At 40.5% G+C, this 21,710-nt stretch overlaps 1 protein-coding gene across 1 annotated transcript in view; it reads right to left on the bottom strand.

Moving 5' to 3' along the window:
- Nucleotides 1-1,936: 1,936 nt before the first annotated feature.
- GALNT13 (polypeptide N-acetylgalactosaminyltransferase 13) overlaps nt 1,937-21,710 on the bottom strand; it is a 147,504-nt gene continuing 127,730 nt past the window's right edge. Inside the window, exon 12 of the mRNA XM_035131738.2 lies at nt 1,937-7,876. Coding sequence (XP_034987629.1) covers nt 7,736-7,876 — 141 coding nt within the window. The 3' untranslated portion in view covers nt 1,937-7,735. The remainder of the gene's footprint in view (nt 7,877-21,710) is intronic.

Genomic DNA, 21,710 nt, shown 5'->3' with positions numbered 1-21,710 from the left:
TATAAGTATACTCATCAGGAGGCTGGGACTTCCCATATCAGTATACTTAAGCTAAACTTGGATTTGCCTGCATGTCATGTATTGAATGGCCTAGATCAGTGATGGCCAAACCTGGCCCTCCAGCTGTTTTGGGACTACAATTCCCATCATCCCTGACCACTGGTCCTGTTAGCTAGGGATTATGGGAGTTGTAGTCCCAAAACAGCTGGAGGGCCAAGTTTGGCCATCACTGGATAGATACATTGAGTCTGGTCCCCACTGCAAAGATACAGACTTATCAGCTGCCTTGGCCACCTGCTGTTTGGGGGCAAAAGACGACTTCCTTGTATTTGAAATGACGGAACTGGGATTCCAGGAGAATGTGTGAATGTTTGAAAATACTTTTAACACCAATAGTTCACATAACCTAATTAAAAAAAGAAAACACATTGCTGCTGTTCATTCAACACCTTGAGATCAAACAGTAGCTTATATTTAGTAGCAGTTTAGAAGTGGTGTAATCTCCGGTTTCCTGTTTCCGGCGGTGAGAAATGGCTGACTCCCATATGATCGGACCTCAGCTGTGCCAGTAATTCAGGGTTGATATGGGGATAATTAGCCCTGGCAGACTCCCCAGGGTGGGGGAGGACTGTCTTGTAGACCTGCAGATTGTCCGAGACTGTCAGCTTGCATCAAGGTGCAAGTGGCAGGACACTGGGTCCCAGAGCACGACATGGCTGGCACTTTCTGAAGCCACTCTCATAGCTGGAAATATCTGTTTGATAAAATAATTAGATTTGGACAATAAACAGACATAGTCTGGACCGAAGAAGACTGGGAAAAAACCTGCAGAATGGCACAGTCCCTGGTGTTTAAGCTCGGACTTCAAAGAGATTCTCATCATGGTGTTTGGATTACGGGGGTGATCGGTACGCCAAGCCTCATTAAGAAACCTCTTTTTTTAAAAAAAAAGTACAGATGGACTTTTATTTATAATTATGTATTCAATTGCACAGCTTTACTTAGATTTGAAAGACTTGAGAAAGATAAAAGAAGAAACAAGATGACGCTTGTTAAAATGATGCAGCACAGAAAAAAGAGTTCCTCCCTTTTTTGAGGGAAGTGGGAGATGCTTGCTGGCTGACTTTGTAGTGACTTGAGGCAATAATTTGGGATAACATACAGTGCATCTGTTTGCAGAATTTCTTCATTATGAGCGAGAGATAAGGCTAAATGGATGTGTAGCACCCCCCCCTAGGGCCCAGAAGGGGGGATTGTGTGGTCTCCAAAAGCTGATTTATCACCAAATGACTTATATCTGTGGAATACAGTTCATTTACATTGCAATATTGCAAACAGTATGCATAACATCAAACGACAGGCTTGGACAACAGCCCGGATTGGAATAACTTAACAACACAGGAGTTGCTGTGTCATTAAACTCTAAACAATAGACTTGGACAACAGCCAGGATTGGAAGATTGGAATGAAGTAGGAAAAGCTGTGCTGGCAAATAGTTGGAAAAATACATATTTACAAATAAAGCTGTATTCGATGGATCAAAGGATATATAATTTCTGACATGATTGAGAATCGCATAGCCAGGGACGGAGAACTTTAAAGCGTTAAGATTGGAATGTGGAAAATATGAGAACAAGAAGAAGAAGGCAGGAACGAAGATATTGGAGATATACTTCAAGAGGTCCAGACTATGGGGAGCCCGGAAAAATTACCGGTAATAATTAATAATTTGGACTGTAATTTGATGTTTTTTATTTTAATTTATTGTTTTTAATTGGATTATGATTATGAATATGTTAATTGGCTGTTTTTATTGGAAAATTAATAAAAATGTTTTTTTTTAAAAAAAAGTGGTGTAATCTTACCAGATGCGTTCATATGCTGTACAGTAATAGCAGATGTTTAATCTATTCAATACATTGAAATACAAGTGTGTGTGTGTGTGAGAGAGAGAGAGAGAGAGAGAATACACTTGGAATTCTCAAACCACAGCTGTCACAACAGTTAATTACAATGCCCTGCTGGAAACGGCAGATGTATCCAAAGACTATTACTATGCAGAAGGACTTAGAAGACAGTGACATTGTGAAATCCTACTTCAAATTTCCTCCCTAAACCATTATAGTCTAATTCATAGCTTTGCACTTCAGCACCTTCAGCAGTATTTTTCCCTCATTCGAGACTGTATTTAGCATCTACAAATGAGATGCAACAAAATTTATAGGATCAGATATGATCTTCATTACTTTCAAGTAAAAGAAAATACTGGACTGTGTTCGTTAGAGTACAGTACTAATCTCTTTTTGAAAGGCTACCTAACTAGTTTGCAATTAGATAAAAAATACCATTCTTGGGTCTCAACAGTCTAGAAGCTGTCTTTGAAGACAAAGTGAGTTCATTACCACTGGCTCATAATTTACACACGCATCCCACCTTCTTCAAGTAATTCATAAGGTTGTCCAGGATAAGGGACTTTAATACTCTTGCCTTGTTTATAATACTGTTCTTGCCTTCAGAATATTCACATTTCATACATTCCTCTATAAGCTTTGTGTTCCTCTGTCGTTCTATGACTGTAACCAAGAACTGTGAGGTTTGTTAGAGCATTTCTGAATTATGATAATAATAATAAGAATAATTTTACATTTCAAAAGCTATATACAAATATTATTTAGCCCTCAGTACACCCCTGTGAAAATCGGGAACAACTGGCCCCATTTTACAGATGGGGAAATGAAGAGAAATCGAGATCTACATTTTTCAAAAGCAGCTTTAACATTGAACCCACAACTTGTTGATACCGTAAAGTCCTTGACCTAAAACATGGGCACTGAGTTTCCTTTAAATGCCCAAACAGTGAATTCTGCATTTGTCTACTAAACACAGAGAGGGCACCACACATAAAACATAAAAAATGCCACAATCCACTTTCAGCCTAAACAGTTTGCCAAGGCCACACAGGAATATAATAGCAGAACTGTGGTGGAAACTTTTAAGTTGTCAGTTTTATACTCGCTTATCAGCAAGAATGGGGAGAGCAATGAGTTCAGCTTGGTGGGCATCCTGGATAGAATTAGCAGCAAGCAGAATAAAGATTGGTACCTCAAGCAGGCACCTTGTCTTGATCCTGCTCATGCCTCACCCTGCCCTTCATTGCCCGCTACTCTTTCACCTCCCCCTAACGGGGAAAGAGGTCAAAAGTTGGGGAAGAGAGATATAAATGCAATGAAGAAGGCCCATTGGGACTGGTGGGAAATGATGCTCTCTGGACATCATTTCCTATTGGACATCATTTCCCATTGCAGGTGAGGTCCAATAAGCTTCTTCCATCATCATCATCATCCATCCATTCTACCAACTGCAACCTCTTTTTATCCCCCCCCCCCATGCAGAGAAGAGGAAATAACAAGAGAGTTGGCCCGCAACTGCAACTCAAGTTGAACTTCTGGAGAACTTACTTTCCTATTATCTGGTGGCATGCTCTTAATTATTTGATATAGCATTGTTTGTGCGACAATGCCATTTTAAATTGTAGCAGATAGCTTTAGATTCTGCTCATTCATGGTATAGTGCAATCTATGCATATTCACTCAGATGTAAGTTTCACTGTGTTCGGTGGCATTCACTCCCTTGTAAGTGTGCACAGGATTGCAGTGACTGGCTAGGTCGGTTAGGTTCATTGTTACTTTCTTATTCACATAGAAGGTGTAGGTTCTCTATCTTGGCTCGACTACCTTCAACTTGAACAGACCCATTTTACTTTGTTTTGCAGCAGTTTGATCTCTTGGTGACACTGAACTGCTGGCAGTTCCTGCTCTCCTATCAAACTGTTTGGTCGCAGATACCACAGTAGTGAAAAGCAGGAGGATGCCAGCTCCTCCCTAAGGATGCTGTGGGATCAGTGAAGAACAAGGGACCTGACCCTTGCGCCTGACCAGGGTCTCCCACTGTAAAATGCCATTGAGCTTGAACCAGAAAATCTGGCACCAAAGTTCAGTAGGCCAGCTTACTAGGAGGAGGACTGGATCACCTGAACCTTGATGCTGCCCAGCACACATACCCCTGAGTGCAACTGAGGAACCTTGAACCTAGGTCCACATACTTAGCCACCCAATGAGGATCTCATTGGGACAAAACAGGAGTTACAAAACAGGAACTTTGACCACATGAAAACAGAGGACGCATTGCCTTTATCTTCTGGCCCAGTGCAAAATGACACATTGGAGTTGAAAATCTGACTATATAATCACACAGAGCACCTCTGTTTTGGCCTGACCAATTGCTTGTACTTCAGACTGATTTTGGCAATGCCTTGGCTTGCCTGCTTAAGACTCTGACAATTCCTGCCAGATTATTGTGCAATTCATTATCTCCAGAAGTCCACCAGTGGGGACCACTGGGCAAAAGTGAAACAGGACCATGCTGCTATCACTGTCCTCTGGGCTGCTTGTTTTTAATCTTTCTGCATTGAATTGCAATGGACTGGAATGTCCTGCCTTATGGTAAGACTTCTTCCCAGGTGGTTACTGATACACAATTCCCTTCTGTCCTCTGAGCAGAACAGGCCACTAATGTTCTAGACAACTCTTTCATCTGCCTAGTTGGTGTAAGTGTGTGTATTTGTCTCAGACTGGGATCTCCAGCAAACAGCTTTCTGCGTCTTACTTCCTGTTATCATTGGCACTTTTGTTCCTAAGTTAGCCAGCCAGACTAGGCTACCTTACCAGCCAGCATACTGCTAGCAGATCCCACAAGTTGAAGTTGGCCAGCTGACCTCACAAGCCACTGGAGGCACCCATAGCATATAAAACCAGCTCATTTAAAGCCAGCTTCTCAGTCATTACACTGAGAAGCAATGATTGCTCTTGTCTTGCCTGCTCAACCAGGTAACCAACTTCTAGTCCTCAGTAGACACCAGCCAGGGCTGGTAGGTGACCTGAACTGTTACTCTTGCTATTAAAAACTGTGGTTCAAACTGACATGTAGCTTAAAACAAGAAGTCCCATATAATGCCCTTCACTGGTGGCAGTAAAGAGAATTTGACAATTTCATGGCAGTAAAGGCTATCCATGCTGACTAGCCACAATGGCTATTCTCTGCCTCCATGGCCGAAGGCAGAATCCTTCTGAATACCAGTTGCTGGAAACATCAGGAGGGGAGAATGAGGGTTTCCCACAGGCATGTGGTTGGCTACAGGGAGAACAGGATGCTGGACTAGATGGGTCACTGGCCTGATCCAGCAGGCTTTTCTTACTTTCTTATGCATAGAGATGACTTATCAGGTGGTGCTGAGAGATTTCTCTCTGACAGAAAGAGAGGCACTTCTTAAAATACCAAAATAAGATTCATATGGACTCTTAGCAAAGGTTTATTCCAACCAGTGCTCTGCTCACTGATAAAAACTTGGGCATTCCTCCAATGGGCCAAGGCCCTTACAGAGACCTTATAGTTTCCCAAGTTCCAGATAACATCTTCCCCAGCACTACACTGGCAGTTGTAGGAGGCTGACCAGGGGAGCCATTAAGGATGCCACAGCCTTTATTTAAGAACTCTCCTAGGCTCTTTACATCTGGGCAACTTGTCCACCATATAAGGTGCTAATCAGAATCCTGCCTTGCCTCATCCGGCATCTGGCCGGCATCAGCCAAGCCGATACAGCCTATTTACATTAACTATATTAACTAACTAGTCTTGTTAGGGGAAGCGCTGTAGCTTAGTGGTAGAGCATCTGCCTTGCATGAAGAAGGCAGCTCCAGCTTCAAACCCCATCTCCAGGTAGGTCTGGGAATATCCCCATAAACCCTGGAGAGCTGCTGTCAGTCTGTATAGACAGTGCAGAGTAAGATGGCTCAATGGTCTGACTTTACTATAAGGCAACTTCCTATATAGTTTTATGAGTGATATCTGAACACCAGCTATTCTCAGAGGACACCACCTGCTTCTGGGCTGACGGGATCATTGCCTGCTTCTTTTGGAACCTGATCACTGGTCTATTTACACCCTATTTTTCACCTCTGACTCTGCTGGGCTCTTGACAGCCTGTTTGGAGGTCTAGTATACTGATATGGTAGCAGCTTAGAATACTTCTATGGGTGGATGGATAAGAGAAATATGCATATTCAAACTCCAGGCAGGTGATATATATCTGTAAGGGAAACACAGTGTATCAGGTCTCACCTAGAGAAACAGGCTCTATCTGACTCCTAAAGTCCAAGGTGTTGTGGCAATGTGGTAGCGATAGGGCTAGCCAAGCTCTCCAGGGTATTGTGGAAGCAATGTGGACAAATTCATACCATTCAATGAAGCACAATCATTTGACATGGCAAATGGCCCTGACATACAAGGAGTCTGTAAATCCAACTATAGCCAAGCACACAAACCCGTCCCTAGATTCAATATTGCTCCTTATAGACCTAATATTGGAACCACTGAAGAGTCAAATGTTAGTCCAAAGTGTTCCCACTTACATATAGGTATAGTTATGCCATACAATTACCCCTCTTTTTAATTAAAATATTATTATTTATAGTTTAACCACCTACTGAGCAAACTCGGCTCCCAATGTGGCTACGTTTCAGGTCGCTTATTAGATATGCTTTTTAATTAGTCTCGTTTCTATTATGGCTATATATAAAACCATTCAACTAGACTTATTAATAGGTGGAAGCTTTGACGTTTTTAGGTGGGGCTGTACATATGCTTAATCTGCTGCAATACCAAAAGCAATCTTTCAAAAAAAAATAAATATAATCAATATGGAAAAGTGGACAGTTAATGCAATGAAGCTTAACTTGAACGCCGGTAAAGTGCCTAGCATAAACCTGCTCTTGACACTTTTAAAGAACAAGTTTCAGGAGTTTCACTCCAACTCAAGATGATCAATTTTTACTACCTCTTATAGTTGCACCATTAATGGGAGTTTGTGAGAATTGGCCAGAGGCATTACTATGCTTCACAAAGGCTTATACTTTGCCAGGAGTGTATGCTATCTGTGGACGATATGAATTCAGTTTCATTGTATTACCTTTTTGTATTACCTTTCAATTTTACCTCCCATCTGCCAGCATATAGCCTTCATTTAGTTTTGCCGATATTCCAAAGGCGTTTCAAGAACAGGAATGCCACCACCCCCGATATTATACATGAAAGACACCCATTATATACAGTAAATTTACTGCTCAGAAATTCTTTCAGCTGAGCTATCTGCTGGTTACGGCCAGTAGCAGATTAAAAACGAATTCTTCCTCTGCTGCCATGAAGGGGCCAGTACAAGCACATTGACTTAATAAATAAAAGATATAATCTCTCACGATACAAGTGGGTTTCATAAGGCATTTAACATGGTCACTTTCAAGCAACGTTACATGACAGAACCAACAGCAAGCCCACTCCCCACAAAACCTTGGAGTTCAGCTTTGTAATGCTTTCCGCGAGTCTGATTTTTCCTCAAGAATACCGTGTCTTGATCATAGCATATGTTTTACGGTATGTAGAGCGCTTGTGTGTTTAGCTGAATGAGTAAAAAATAAAAGATAAAAAATCTGAAGGGAAAAGTGCAAACATGCTTTAAGCAATTAAAAAGCAGATAGGCTTTTCACCGAGCATCCAAAACCTTTCACTTCACCGGTAACATGGGAAGAGGAAAAGACTTCTGTTCGCTCAAACTGTGTGAAGTGCAAGAGGTCTAGAGCCTTGCGAGGCCTGGCGAGGAAACACAGCGAGTCTTTCGCGGCTTTTAGGCACCCAAGGTCATATTCCGGAGCAGCCACTGCTGAGATCGGCTTTCACTGCAGTCTTTCATGGTAGGAACCATTTTGTCGTCTTCAGAGGGTTCATCGAGACACTGGTTGCTGTTGACGTGCCTCAAGGTAAGTCGCTGCAAAAGAAACAACAACAACAACAACCCTGTTATGTATGCAGGCATTGGAGGCCACAGCCAGGTTTGTATGCATGCAATGCAGGCTTAGGCCTTGAGGCCTCCTGGAGCCCAGGAGCTTCACCTGTATAACAAAAGATGGAGAGGATTCTAGAAACCTCCAATGACATTGTTAGTAGCTGGCAGGCAGCCAATCCCGGCTGAGATAGGGCCAGTGTTGTGATTCGCTAATTGCAGCATTAAGGCGACCTATCAGAGGTGAGGTGTGTGCTTTTACAGATGGATTAGAGAGGGTGCATGCTCTCACTGCAGTACTGGCATGTTAAAATTGTAAATGATATCCAGCTTTGCTAACACAGAATGTATTAGAACAATGGATTAAGAAGATTATTAGATGGTTTCACGACCTTTCCCTTAAAAGATGTGAAAATACTCCTCGAAAAGCCCACCTTATAATCTTTTCTGTCTAGTAATGAACTGCCATTTCGTCACCTGCTTTTCAAAGACCTAAATTGATTCACTAGCTGCCTAGTGAAATATTTGTTTTTGTCACAGTGTCTCATAGCTATTCTTCTCTTTCTTTGAGGCAATTTTTAAGGGAGCTTTTTGATTGCCAGTACGCCTGTTTTCTGATCCAAAGCATCAAAATCTTGGTGCTGCGCTATCACTGGAATATAGTACCCATGCTTTATTTCGCTGCTTTTCGTTAGAAACATAACATACCAATGACAAACGTAGTTGGTCTCTAAGGTGCTACTTAGGAATTCATATTTGTGTCATCCAGCCGTGCACCATAGATCAAATATCATAAGATCAATTATTATTTTCAAACTGAGATGGGAAACACTGCTCTCTAAATATTAGGAACAGTCTGCTCTTGCACTCAGGTGCTGTTTGCAGGTTTCCTACATGCATCTGGTTGACCACTGGGAGAACAGGGTGCTGGACTAGGTGGGTCATTGGCTTGATTCAGCAGGCTGTGTATTTATTTACTATATTTCAAGCATACCTGAAGGAGCATCTCCGCCATCATTCTGCCCGGACCCTGAGGCCCAGCTTCGAGGGTCTTCTGGCAGTTCCCTCACTGTGAGAAGTGAAGCTACAGAGAACCAGGCAGAGGGCCTTCTCAGTAGTGGCGCCACCCTGTGGAACTCCCTCCCATCAGATGTCAAGGAAATAAACAACTCTCTGACTTTTAGAAGACATCTGAAGGCAGCCCTGTTTAGGTAAGTTTTTAATGTTTGATGTTTTATGGATTGATGATGATGATGATGTTGGGAGCCACCCAGAGTGGCTGGGGAAACCTAGCCAGATGGACGGGGTATAAATAATAAATTATTATAATATTATTATAATCCCTATCCATAAATATCCGTCAGCTGCATGGATCTAGACCGGGGTGCCCAAACGTTTTTCAAAGAGGGCCAGATCTGATGAAGTGAACATGTGTGAGGCCTAACCATAGTTGTTGAGCTTTTTTAAGGATTGAACTATTTGAGGTTTTGGGGGGGATTTGACCCCAAGAAATAAACTGCCACGGGGCCAGATAAAACCGGCCACGGGGCTGGATTAGGCTTTGGACATGCCTTGCGAGATCGGTCTGCTCAATCACTGATAACAGAAAAACAGAATGGTAAACTGTTGGGCTGGTAGCTTTTTATTCAGAGCTAGAAATTCTTGTTTAACAACTTCACAGATGGCATTAAGGAAAACCAGAACTGCATGCTGTGACACCACTGAAATGTTTATTCATCGCTGATTTCAAAATTAAGCCATTTCCCTGAGATGGTTTGCAATGATGAGATTGCCCAAACGTCTAAACTGTTGCAAAACGATTACACATTATTCCATGCTAGATTGACATGCGTTACACATTTCTAAATGTTATGTGCTGTACAGCTTCAACTGGGGAAGCATCGTCTCCCTTGAGGTTTTGCTCTTACTTTAAACGAACTGTCATGAAATTCCCAAAGAAACATCTACATCTGTTACATTAAATCACCTTAAGGGTATTTAATATCTTGCAGCTCTGTAAGAACACAGCCTTTTCCTATCCTTTTAAGAGACATTAAAAACTGCACTGTTCACCTATGCAACTTGTGTGCTGTTCATAGAATAGATTCAGGATTGCTGAAATAACGTATTTTAGCTTAATTAAACTGGTGATATTGCAAATCTACAAACCCAAGGAAACTGATGCCGTGCTGTCTCCCATCAGCTGTTCCTTTGTATTTGTTACATAATTTCATGCCAGACAAACATATTGTTGGGCGTTTTTTTTAACATAATTCTATAAGCACTTACTTATTTGGTTCCATCATTATGTATGCTATTAGAAAGAGCTTTCTTTGTTTGGCCAGCAACCAATTACATTGGGAAAATATTACCAACAAAACCACACAGTCTGGAATTTACTTCATTTTTCACCATGGGATGGGAATATACTGCATCAATCTCTAGCTGTTTAAACACTTGTAAAAGCAGGGTTTTAAAAAATAAAATAAAATAAGTTTTCTTTCTTACTCAGGCATATGCAAGCTTGCTTAAAAGAAAAGAAAAACACCCATTCATTTTAGGACAAAGGGGAAATGTTAAGTTAATCCCACTGCTTTACGTGTGTGTGTGTGCGCACACGCGCGCACGTGCTTGCACTCAACAGCAACTTGGACAGGTAACATTACTGATGCAAATGTTTTACATTCTTAACCTAAAATATCAACAGGAAAACTGACATTTGCCTTATAAACGATATCTTAAAATGCTCTGGAAATGTCTGGACTAGGAACAATAATCATGCTAACACACCTGTTAATTTGTAAGCCTATGGGCAGGGTTTGTTCTTTTTAATATAACTTTTGTACAGCACTATTAAGGCTCCATCTGCACAATACATTTAAAAACAGCATCATACCACTTTAAACAGTCAAGAGTTCCATAGCTAAACCACACAGAATTGTAGCTCTGTGAGGGGGAATCAGGTTCTCCTAACAATGCTTTATACCCTTAACGAACTACAACTCCCATGATTCTTGGGGGGCGGGGGATGCATGCCCACGTAAAGTGGTATGATACTGCTTGAAAAGTGCTGAGGTGGCTTTGTAAACGACGTTACCATATTGAGAAATACTATGGGTTTATTTATGACGCATTTCTGCGCACCTACTACCAAGATACATATACATACCTACTATACAAGATAATTACCAACAATGTAATTATTTATTTAACTGTATTTACTTACAGGATTTTCTAGGCTGCCTTCCAGCTCCTGCTCCCAGAGTGGCACAAACAGCAATTCCATGAAACCACACATTAAAAAGGACATAAGATACGGTCAAAATAATAGTCAACTAAAACAGAATGGCTCTTGAGGAGACCCAAGAGACTGAACCTGAAGCAGGACTTCCACCTTTGGAAAGGATTGTATCAGAGAATGTGTTTCTCTGAGATGTCCTAGTCCTTAGGTCATTAAGGACCAGCATGGTTTAGACCAGCATTTTGCAGTGTGCTCATATGCACACTGGTGGCCAATGTGGCAATTTCCATATAGGTGTCCTGTGCATATGCCAACTCACAGTCTTCAGTCATGAGTTGAACTGTGGTATTCTGCACTGATCAGATTTTCTGAACACTTCTCATGGGCAGCCCCACATGAAGCACGAGCTGCCTATGCATGGATGTGAGCAATCAAGTCTTCCAACAGTGGGCACAGAAAACAGCTTGGAGCTAGTACATTCTAGGACACAGCCATGGCCTAGAATCCAGAAGCAAGGTTGGGTCCTGAAGAACCTGCAAGCTATGAACTTGAACCTTTAAAAAAGACTGCAATCCTGTCTAGAAATGGCTTTTCTTCTTTGTTTCCACAGAGTCCTGTCCCCCTTGCAGCTCGTGGAATCACTTGACTTTTGTTCAGAATGAACTTAGCCCCAAAATAAATTCAGGTAAAAAGAGATTGCTACACACACACACACACACACTGAAACCACTCAAAAAGTGCCCTGGAAATAATACCATAGATGGAACTGGGATGGGGTGGCAGTGAGTTTGGGGCTGCAGGAGAGGATGGATGCCATTTTTGCAGGGGGGGGGAGTGGCATAGTCTGCTACATAATATATGCCTATTTCATGTTAGGACACCAAAAAGAATGGATTACCAAAGAAAAAACTAGGTGGACCCCAAGGAAGGTGATAAACAAACAAGGAGAATGTGCACTTTGCTGCCAAGTCTGGACAAGCCCTCAAAGGCCCAGTTTTACTGCATGGAAATTCTTATATCTGAGAGGAGCCATTTTTGTAAGCTAAATACATCTTTTGCAACCAAAAAATGAACATTAATGCAATTGATAAAACTGACAATAAACTTAAATACCCAGTACTAGGTAGCAGTGCTTATAGTTTACCATACAGAAGTTCAGGTTGTACATCTGCATATCCTGCAATTTTCATGTGGCTGTTAAGGGCCCTGGACCTGATGTGCCCTGCTGGCACCAGTGCATTAATGACCTGGCAAAAACAGGATCATGCTGCACAGATTTTCCCATCTGATTTGCAGTGCAGAGAATGCCCTTTCTAGGTGTGAAAACAGTAATAACACTTTCTTTGCATCACAGTGGCTAAAGCAAGGAATACGAGCAGCCATCAATACAACTGCTACTATATGTTTAGGTGGAACACAAAAGCCATGCTTTCTAATTCACAAACAGTTTTTTTGGAACTGGGAAGGATGTGCAAAAAGAGAAAAGACATACATCACAAAGGACAATCAAATGTGACTTTTGATGTTGACTGTTTTTAACACACCCAGAGCTAAGCAGCATAAACTAATGCTATTTCTAAGCTGTTGTTTCTACATCTTAACACTACGTTAAAAAAAACTAAACGAGGGGAGAAAATGGGAAAAAAGCAAGAGCAAGCAATCAAGCAAGGAGCTTAGCTTTTTCTTTTTGCGCCTTTGATACCAACCTCTAGACATTTGCTAAAGAAAATAGTCAGTGGGACTGTAAAAAATGTTCCTAAAAACCTCCAGCCGCGTGTAGTTTCTCAGCAGCCACTTTTGAAAAGGGCTGCCATTGCATGTCTCCACCGTGGGGCCACGAGTGCCATCCTCTATTCTGCTTATGGTCAAACATGACTGGGTAATGATATGGAGAAATGTGTGCGTCTGCATGGCAAGAAAAATGGTAAACAAACAAAGAGACAGAAATCACATAAAAAATGGAAAAGAGAAGAAAAACACTACTGGGTCTTTGGCAAAGGGAAACTCAACAAACCAGATCAAGTGATGTTCTCAAGTACAGTTGTAAGATTTAATCTTGAAAAAAGTACCCACCAATTACACTACACTTCCTTGAAACTAGACAGATTTAACAAACTCTAGATTTCCAAATCTTAATCCAGAAAAAATGGGAGGTAGTCTACTAATGAGTCCCACAAACACAAGGATTGCCAATTGCACAAGTCCTTCCCCAATCTGTTCCAAGGGCTGGGGGAACCCCTAGAACAGATTTAGGGACCCACGGGGGAAGGCATTCTGTTGTGCAAAGAGAAATCCTTGTGCTGAGAGAAGAATTCCCTGAGGGCTCCATTGGATCCTACTCAATGGGTAGGATTGAAAGAGCCGTGAAAAGAGTTCCACTCATGCAACGGGACTTTCTTGTCTCTTCTTCCTGCAGTCCTTTGCCCAAGTTGCTTCTGGGAGTTGGGGAATCTTCTGCAATGACCTGGGATCTGACCTTGGTGGCAATGGAAGTCATTGCAGTGCTTCCCCTTGTGTGAGCAGAAGTGCTCTCCAAATCTCGCCCAGAGTGACAGGGAGGAAAGCCTAACATAAAATGCTTCAGAATTGACTCCAGGTGTAAAATAAACTGGAAATGAGGCTTATCAGTCGTATTAGTTATAAGCCATGTGATCCAGTCTTCTGTGGTCATACCTGCTTTGCATTTATTGTACAAATGATAGTTTTCTTGATCACCCCATTTCAAGTGAGTTGCCCTTCTTCTTTTTAATAAAAAAAAATGCTAGAAGATAATGTTCAAAAGAGTTGTATGGAAGAGTCTATGGTTTTGGGGATTACACTACATGAAACTGCAAGTGGGATTTATATTTTATTTTTGCTTTGAGGGAGAAGGATGATTGTGCTATTATTCTCCACCCAGAAAGCACTGGGACCACACTGTACGTTGCATCAAGATGCAATGCCCTCCCAGTGCTTTGTGGGAGAAGAATGGTGGAGCCAGCTGTTGCAATGAGCTCTCTCTCTCTCTCTCTCTCTCTCTCTCTCTCTCTCTCTCTCTCTCTCTCTCTCTCTCTCGTCCTCTAGCTGTGCAGGTACCAACAATCATACTTTAATGAATTTAGCCTGTGTGTCCTGCTGACTAAACTGTATAGACTAAACTGGCTAAGTGGAAAATACTAAGCAGAACTCCTCAAACCCAACAACATGAAGAATAGCATTCAAATATGTTAACAGCTATTCTTAAGTGCAGCCTTCATTTACTTTTTAAAACAAAACAAAACAAACATATATTGATTAGTGGTTCCCTGTCTAACTGACAGCTGAAAAGCTAGTTATTCTTAGCATAAACTTTATGGGAGGTTCATTCACTTGGTTGGATTCAGAAAGTTGATATTGTTGCTGACTTCCCTGTTATTTCATCTGCTTCTTTTAATCTGTTTGATGGCCGTAGTTTGAAACTCTTTGGTTTAAAATTCATGTTTTGTTCCCCTCCCAAATATAAATCTGCAAGGAAGGACAGATTTAAATAAATAAGGGCAGATATAAATAAATAAATAATAGCAAGTCACTGCAGAATACATTTGTGTGTGTGATTAAGAGTGTATTCGCATGGAGAACAATAAGAAAATTCAAGAATGAATGTCCTTATAATGTCACTTTGAGTCTACGGCTGGCGCATCAATTTTTTTGCTTCGGTTTCATTATGAGATACAAGTTCATGTCCTTCCTTTTCTCTCTTTTTTCACTAGTGGATTAGAAATGTCATCTGAATAAATCAATGGGAAGATTTAATAATCTTGCGTATTTAAATATTTATTGTAGACACATATATCCAGCAGATCCAACAGATAATTATAAACAAAGTAAGAACAATTTAGCAGAAGGCTTCAGATAAAAAAGGAACATAATCAAATTGTCTTGCCTCCAATGAGCTGTGCTGTATTCAAAGGAGCCTAAGCTCATCTCAAATTCATGCACAGAACCTCCTGCACCGTTTGCCTTTCCATTTATCCTGCTAATTTAGAGGAAAACAAGGAACCTCATGAAATTATTAGTCTTTCAGTTTACAGACAAAAAGAGTGTTGTGGAAAGTAAACAGCCTTCAATCTAGATGGGGCTCTGAATTATATGCCAAATCTGAAACCTCTGCTGCTTGGCTACCATAATTTAAAAATAACACCTGTGCAGCAGAAGGATTATCAGCCATCTAAATAATTTGCACTGTTAAATGAGAAGCTAGTTATCACACTAGCCAATGCCATTAATAATTGCATGCCTGCCAAGACTTATTAGACTACCAGGGATTATTAGACTAAAAAAAACAACTTTAAAAACAGCTGGTTCCTCAAAGCAACAAGACATGTATTAGCACTGTGTTTCTGTAGTGACAATCTATTTTATTTTGCTTTAAAATGAAAGCTTGGGTTGTAATTTAAACAGTTTCCCTATTTGTCAGATGCAGACATTCATAATCAATGTTCTCATTGCCTTGCTCTGTAGTAGGGATCCAAGTTTTCTGCCACATTCCTGGAGATTCTGACCGGTTAAAGAATGCTTACAAGTGTACCCTGCTATCAACATCATGAATGAATGAAGCTAAAGGAGTTCAGTTAGATCAATGAATCTCTCAGGGGGACATGGCCGGTGCTCTGCTGTAAGTGCTTAGCAGAAGATTTATGATGCAGCACCAAAATCAATGGGAGTTTTGTCACCCATTTGCGCAGGTGCAGGGAAAAGCCATAAATGAAGTTTTCCTTAAAATGTTTCAAGAACACTCTAATATTGTATAGTTTAAAATGAATCAAGTCCTGAAATAATACAGAGCATATTTAAGGAAAGGACATTCTGGCCCTTTCTGCTACCTATCTTCAGAATATGCTTCATTCCCCCCCCCTCCCTTTCTTTGTCTCTAGAAAGCTAAATGTACTACAATGTAATATTTTCAACTATGGGAAATTTAAAATGAGCCATAATAAACTACAATCTACTGAAAGACAACTAAACAAGGTCATATGTACCACCACAGCAGTAAAACAAGCAAGGTCCTATTCTAGAATCAATCACGAGGTTTGCCAGTTTTCAACACACTTACCTCAAAGCTGTATTCCCATTTACCTATATACTGACAAAAGCAAATAAATTTCACATGCAGTTAAACAAGGACTCAGAAAATGTCTTACTGTTAATACTCATCTTTCCACAAACACTTCTTTGAAAATGATACTAGTCCTCAATATAAATTAGAAACACTACTCACTTATCGGATTACATTTTCATGTATACCTGCAGACATTTAACATTTCCAGCAACTAAGGGCGGATGATAACTTACTTTTCTTTGAATCTGACACACTGAAAGCCTTTAATACACACAAATAATGTTACGGCAATTTTTGCTCCTTCACAGGATAAGTGGATTGCAAAAGCAGTTGCCCACCATAGTCGCAATTATCATTATCTGCTACAAAGGATAACCAATTTTTGTCCATGTATAGACAAACTGCCACAGTCAATACCAATGCTTCAGATAAAGCACACGAATTCATTTCAGTCCTTTTCATAATTTCAGTGAACATGGGGGGAGGATAAATTGGAACAATGCCTGATCTCCATGTTTCTTATTTCTATTCATTCATTTGAAGCTCTGAACAGAGCATATTCATATAGCGTCTGGATGCAGTATCAGAAATACTGGCTTTTGTTAAGTTCTTGGGTACTCTGTCTGCTCCAGTTGTACACATGTAGGTTCTCTTCAGACATGAATACAATGGGAGGAAGATGGAGTGTCTGAGCTGGGCTTTCATTGTCTCTCTCCCCTGTCTTGTCTGATTATTCAGCAATCATGGGGGCACAAAGATCTTGAGAAGCTAGCCATCTTATTTGGATGAGAGACAAGAGGAGGTGTTGAAGAACTCTCTTCTCCCTCACCTCCATTGTCAGGGACCCTGAGATGGAGTGGAGTGTTGGAGAGCAGAAGCCAGGGCATAGCATCCAGGGAGTGGGATTAGTAAATCTGAGTAGAGTTTGTGAAGGGTGTGGAGTCTCATGCTTTGATAGTTTCCCATTTTGCAGAGGGAGATCTCATGACTAGGCAAACAAAGGAGATGGAAACGTACAGTAGCAGGAGAACTGTCTATGTCAGGCTTCCTCAAACTTGGCCCTCCAGATGTTTTTGGCCTACAACTCCCATGATCCCTAGCTAGCAGGGCCAGTGGTCAGGGATGATGGGAATTGTAGTCTCAAAACATCTGGAGCGGGCCGAGTTTGATGAAACCTGGTCTATGTACTCTGTGGAGAGAAGGAAGTGGTGGGCTGACTGAAGCTCCTTTTCCTTGCTTGCTCAGCCCTAGCAGGTGAGGGGATACCATCTTAGGGCACTTGGGTTGGGGCAAGAAAGAGGTACCAGGCAGGCATGGGCAGTACTTGGATTTAGGAAGTGATAGCAAGAAGGACCTGCAACAAAACATTGAAATGTGGAATGATTGTGTTCAGGGTTAGAGTCAGTCATGTGCTTCTCCAGGATATTCCATTGCACTGCCCCTGAAAACAGACCGTGTTCTGTGGCCAATGAGAATTTTCAATCATCACTGGGCTATTTTGTGTCCTTCACCCTACCACTAGGGTGTTAATTCTAGAGTACATTTACACTTCTGCAAACCTTGAGGTTCCCCCAAGTCAGCTGCTAACTCTTGTGAGTGGATGACAGTGCGTTTTGGTACTCCTAGAGCAGGCTTCCTCAACCTTGGCCCTCCAGATGTTTTTGGCCTACAACTCCCATGATCCTTAGCTAGCAGGACCAGTGGTCAGGGATGATGGGAATTGTAGTCTCAAAACATCTGGAGGACCAAGGTTGAGGAAGCCTGTCCTAGATTGAGCCTGTATTTATTTGATTTGTTGACACCTAAATAATAGTTTGGAGCATGGCTGCTTAGAATCAAACTTATATTACAGAGTTCTTAAGCCATCAATTATTAGTATTTATTATGAGCCCTTGTCTTCCATATGCTCACAGTTCAGCTTGAGGAAAACATTTTTCATGCTTCTTCTTTCACCCAAAGCTAAATTTCTATGGAGGTTTGCACTTTCATCAGTTATAAGTTCATAAAAGATGAAAAGGGATCGTTTCCCCCCATTTAAAAATCCATAGTCACATTTTCCTCATGGAAGCAACAAGTAACATAAATACTCTCAGACTTCACATTGCTATAATGAGCAATGCTAGAGATATATTACAAATTGCTTCATCAAAGTTTTGACTGTCAGGCTGTTGCATGCACTAAACCAGCACAGTAAATTTCTAAAGAGTTTATGATCTTTCATAACACAAGAGGAGTGTGTGCTTTGCTGAGACAAGAAATGTAAAAGCTCTCTTCTAAAACTTGCATATTCTTCAACTTGGAATAGCTCTTGTCAACAAAGAGTAAAATAAAGCCCCAAACATCCAGATGCAGTAAACAAACTAAAAAAAGGTTAAAACAGAGAAACTTTCTTGCATAGTGAAAACTACTAGATCATTGAGAAGGGTGGTAGCATAGTCTTCTGGTTGACATACTGTATAAGTTTTTTTTTTACATAGGGGGTTCCCTCCCTCTTTTATACCCATGGAAAGGTTTACCACCTCAGATATTATTTGTGAGAACCTTGAACTTTTTCAACCAATATTCTACTACATGACTGGACAAAGTGGAATCGATTAAAAAAAGTAATAGCAGGCATTCTCTAAGCCTTTCCATTCAACACGAAATTCCTGCTTGTAACTTCTAAGTTTTATACATTAACAGTATGAAATATTTATGGCATTCTTTCACTACTCAGGCCACCGGGACTGCCAAACTTTAGGCAGCTTCCACAAAGAGTCCTCATCAATCAGAGGCAATTAAAAAAATAAAGCACACAGACATAACCTATGTAAACTAAATGCAACTTTCTAATCTGCAAGTTCACTGCCCTCTCTCCCCATTATGATCTTTCTACGAACTGTATACTGTGTTCCAGATAACACAAAAGAGTGCCTCAAGAGCAAGGCAATTGAAATTGAAATGGGAAAATGAAATGGGTGACATTCTGTTCATTCTGCTTTTCCACTCATTTTCATTCAAAAGCAAAGACGACAAATTGGGCTCATTCATTTTGTTTTGTATTTGTTTTCAAAACAATTGTACACCCCTATTCCCCTCTCCTGTCTTTCCACTGTGGAATAACAGCAGCTGGGGACGCAGATGAATTAGAATAGGGAAATACCACAGAAGGGTTAAACCCACCCCATGTTGCAATTCTGATCAATATTGGCACGCCCCTCAGACCCTTAAAAAGACAGGTACAATGATGAAACTTCTGTGTCATGTCTCATTTGACCCTCAGTTACACACAAAATTAGCTGTCACATTTAAATGAGCTAGAATTAAGAGTGCTTAAATTTGGCAGGATTATTCCAGTATTTTGGCTATTTGTCTTGCTCAATAAACAAATAACTATGCAAAATACTAAACAAAAAGGGATCCTACAGCTGTGCTGATGGGGAAATTGGATGGAAGTTTTAAAACCTTATTTTCATAAGAGTTGAATCAAACATTGCAGGATTAAGTTCTTTCTGCAATAGAACTTCTCCTTATTCTCCTTTCTACATGCTTTGCAAATCTGCCCTGGAAGACCACTCTAGAGCAATTTGGGAAATGCACTGCACATGAGGAAGAGAAGTCCACTGTGCCTGCAGTTATATTTGCATATAACTTCTATTTCATTTGTGCACAAACATCATTGGATACAATACACAATGTATGAACACACTACCATAAGAACAAGAAATTTGCTATTTATTGTATTTTGAAGCACAAATATGCAGATGGGGGGGGGGGGGAGAAGAGAAAACAAAACAAAAACCACAGCTCTCCAAACCTCATATATAACAAAAAATAAATAAATCAGCGTTCATTTCCAGTCCTTGAAAAGTAAAACTGAAAGCTATCTATCTATCTATCTATCTATCTATCTATCTATCTATCTATCTATCTATCTATCTATCTAAAGCTTAAACCCAGGACAAATACTGCAAAAGTGGGAAAAAAATTGATAGCATCTTTACAATCAAGCAGCATACATTTCCAGCATGGAGTAGCTGCAATTTTTATTAAAACTATTTTTCCGTATGAATGTAAATTAATAACATCATAACAAAACTTACAGATTAAAGTAATGACAAGCTGTCTTATTAACAGAGTTCCTTAATATAGGAGCTGAGCCATAAAGTATTTGTTTTTTGCTGGCTCCATCTAATGGCCAGTACAGATTTTACAAGATGCTTCTACACTTTTTTTTTTTTGCAAGCTACAGTATCAAAAACAAAAAAGCCCTCAATCTACCGGTACAGCAAAACATGTTTTTGATTAGGTACTTTTTGTGGACCATTTCTGAACATAGGATTGTATCCATATTTAATTATGTTTGGGAGTCAGGCCTGTTAAAATCAATGGGCCTTAAGTTAATTATGTCTGTTTAATTTCAACGTGTCTAATCTAAGCATGAGTTAGTTTCAGCTGAACCTAACATTAAAATATTATCAAATAAATTTTACATATGTGGTAAAACTAGCAATTTTGCTGACTTTTAAAAAATCTTACTGGATTCATTACATGAAGTTCCGTTCACTAATTGATAATATATGTATGTATTTCCATCTTAACAGAACAATAGTTCTTAACTGAAAAATATTCTGTTTATGGGTGACACATATATCACAGAGATATATTCTGTGGTGTGAATGTGCATTTTTCTAATTCACTGAGGAAAAGTTGAATTCACAGAGCAGAATCCAGTTGGTCTTACTAGTGCTGTTGTTCCAGTGGGAGACATCTTTTAACAGAGGAGGAGATGGTACTATTTTTGCTGACGCCCCCTTTCTCTTGGAGCCCACGCCATCCCTTGAAAATATGCACTGGGGGAATGCTCTATAACAGGTTTCATGGGGCCATGAAGAGGAGGGGGAGTTGGGGAAATCGTTCTCCTCCTTTCAAGGACTGCCTCTCTCCACAGGAACCTATTCAGATCCTGCAATCATCATCTGAGGCCCTTTTTCTTGTGCTTCCTCCATGAGAGGTCCGGGGGCGGGGAGGACAACACAAGGGCCTTTTCTGTAGTGGTTCGCCACTTATGGAACCATAACAGGCATCCCCAAACTCGGCCCTCAAGATGTTTTGGGACTACAACTCCCATCATCCCTAGCTAACAGGACCAGTGGTCATGGATGTTGGGAATTGTAGTCCCAAAACATCTGGAGGGCCGAGTTTGGGGATGCCTAAACCATAACTACAGAGGAAACATCTTTGTTATTTTTTTTTAAAGAAATCTGTTGAAAATTTTAAATATGTCATCAAAATGGAAGCACTAATCTGGACAGGAGGACCCCAAAAATGTATTACTGAACTGGAAGTAAAATTAAAAAATAAATGCAAAAACCAAACCAATCCCAACCCATCCAACAAAGTTACTTGCACCAACACTTCAGCTTCCCCACACATGATCTGTACTGAAGATTCCCCTACGATAGCTCAGTTGTTTATTTATTTTCTAACATTTATTCCTTGCTTTCCATTATGGAAAGTGG

This window comes from Zootoca vivipara, chromosome 1 (assembly GCF_963506605.1).
Source record: "Zootoca vivipara chromosome 1, rZooViv1.1, whole genome shotgun sequence".
In the NCBI taxonomy this organism is placed as follows: Eukaryota; Metazoa; Chordata; class Lepidosauria; order Squamata; family Lacertidae; genus Zootoca; species Zootoca vivipara.
The sequence above is the reverse complement of the archived record's forward strand: the minus strand, read 5'-3'. Positions and strand labels throughout refer to the sequence as shown.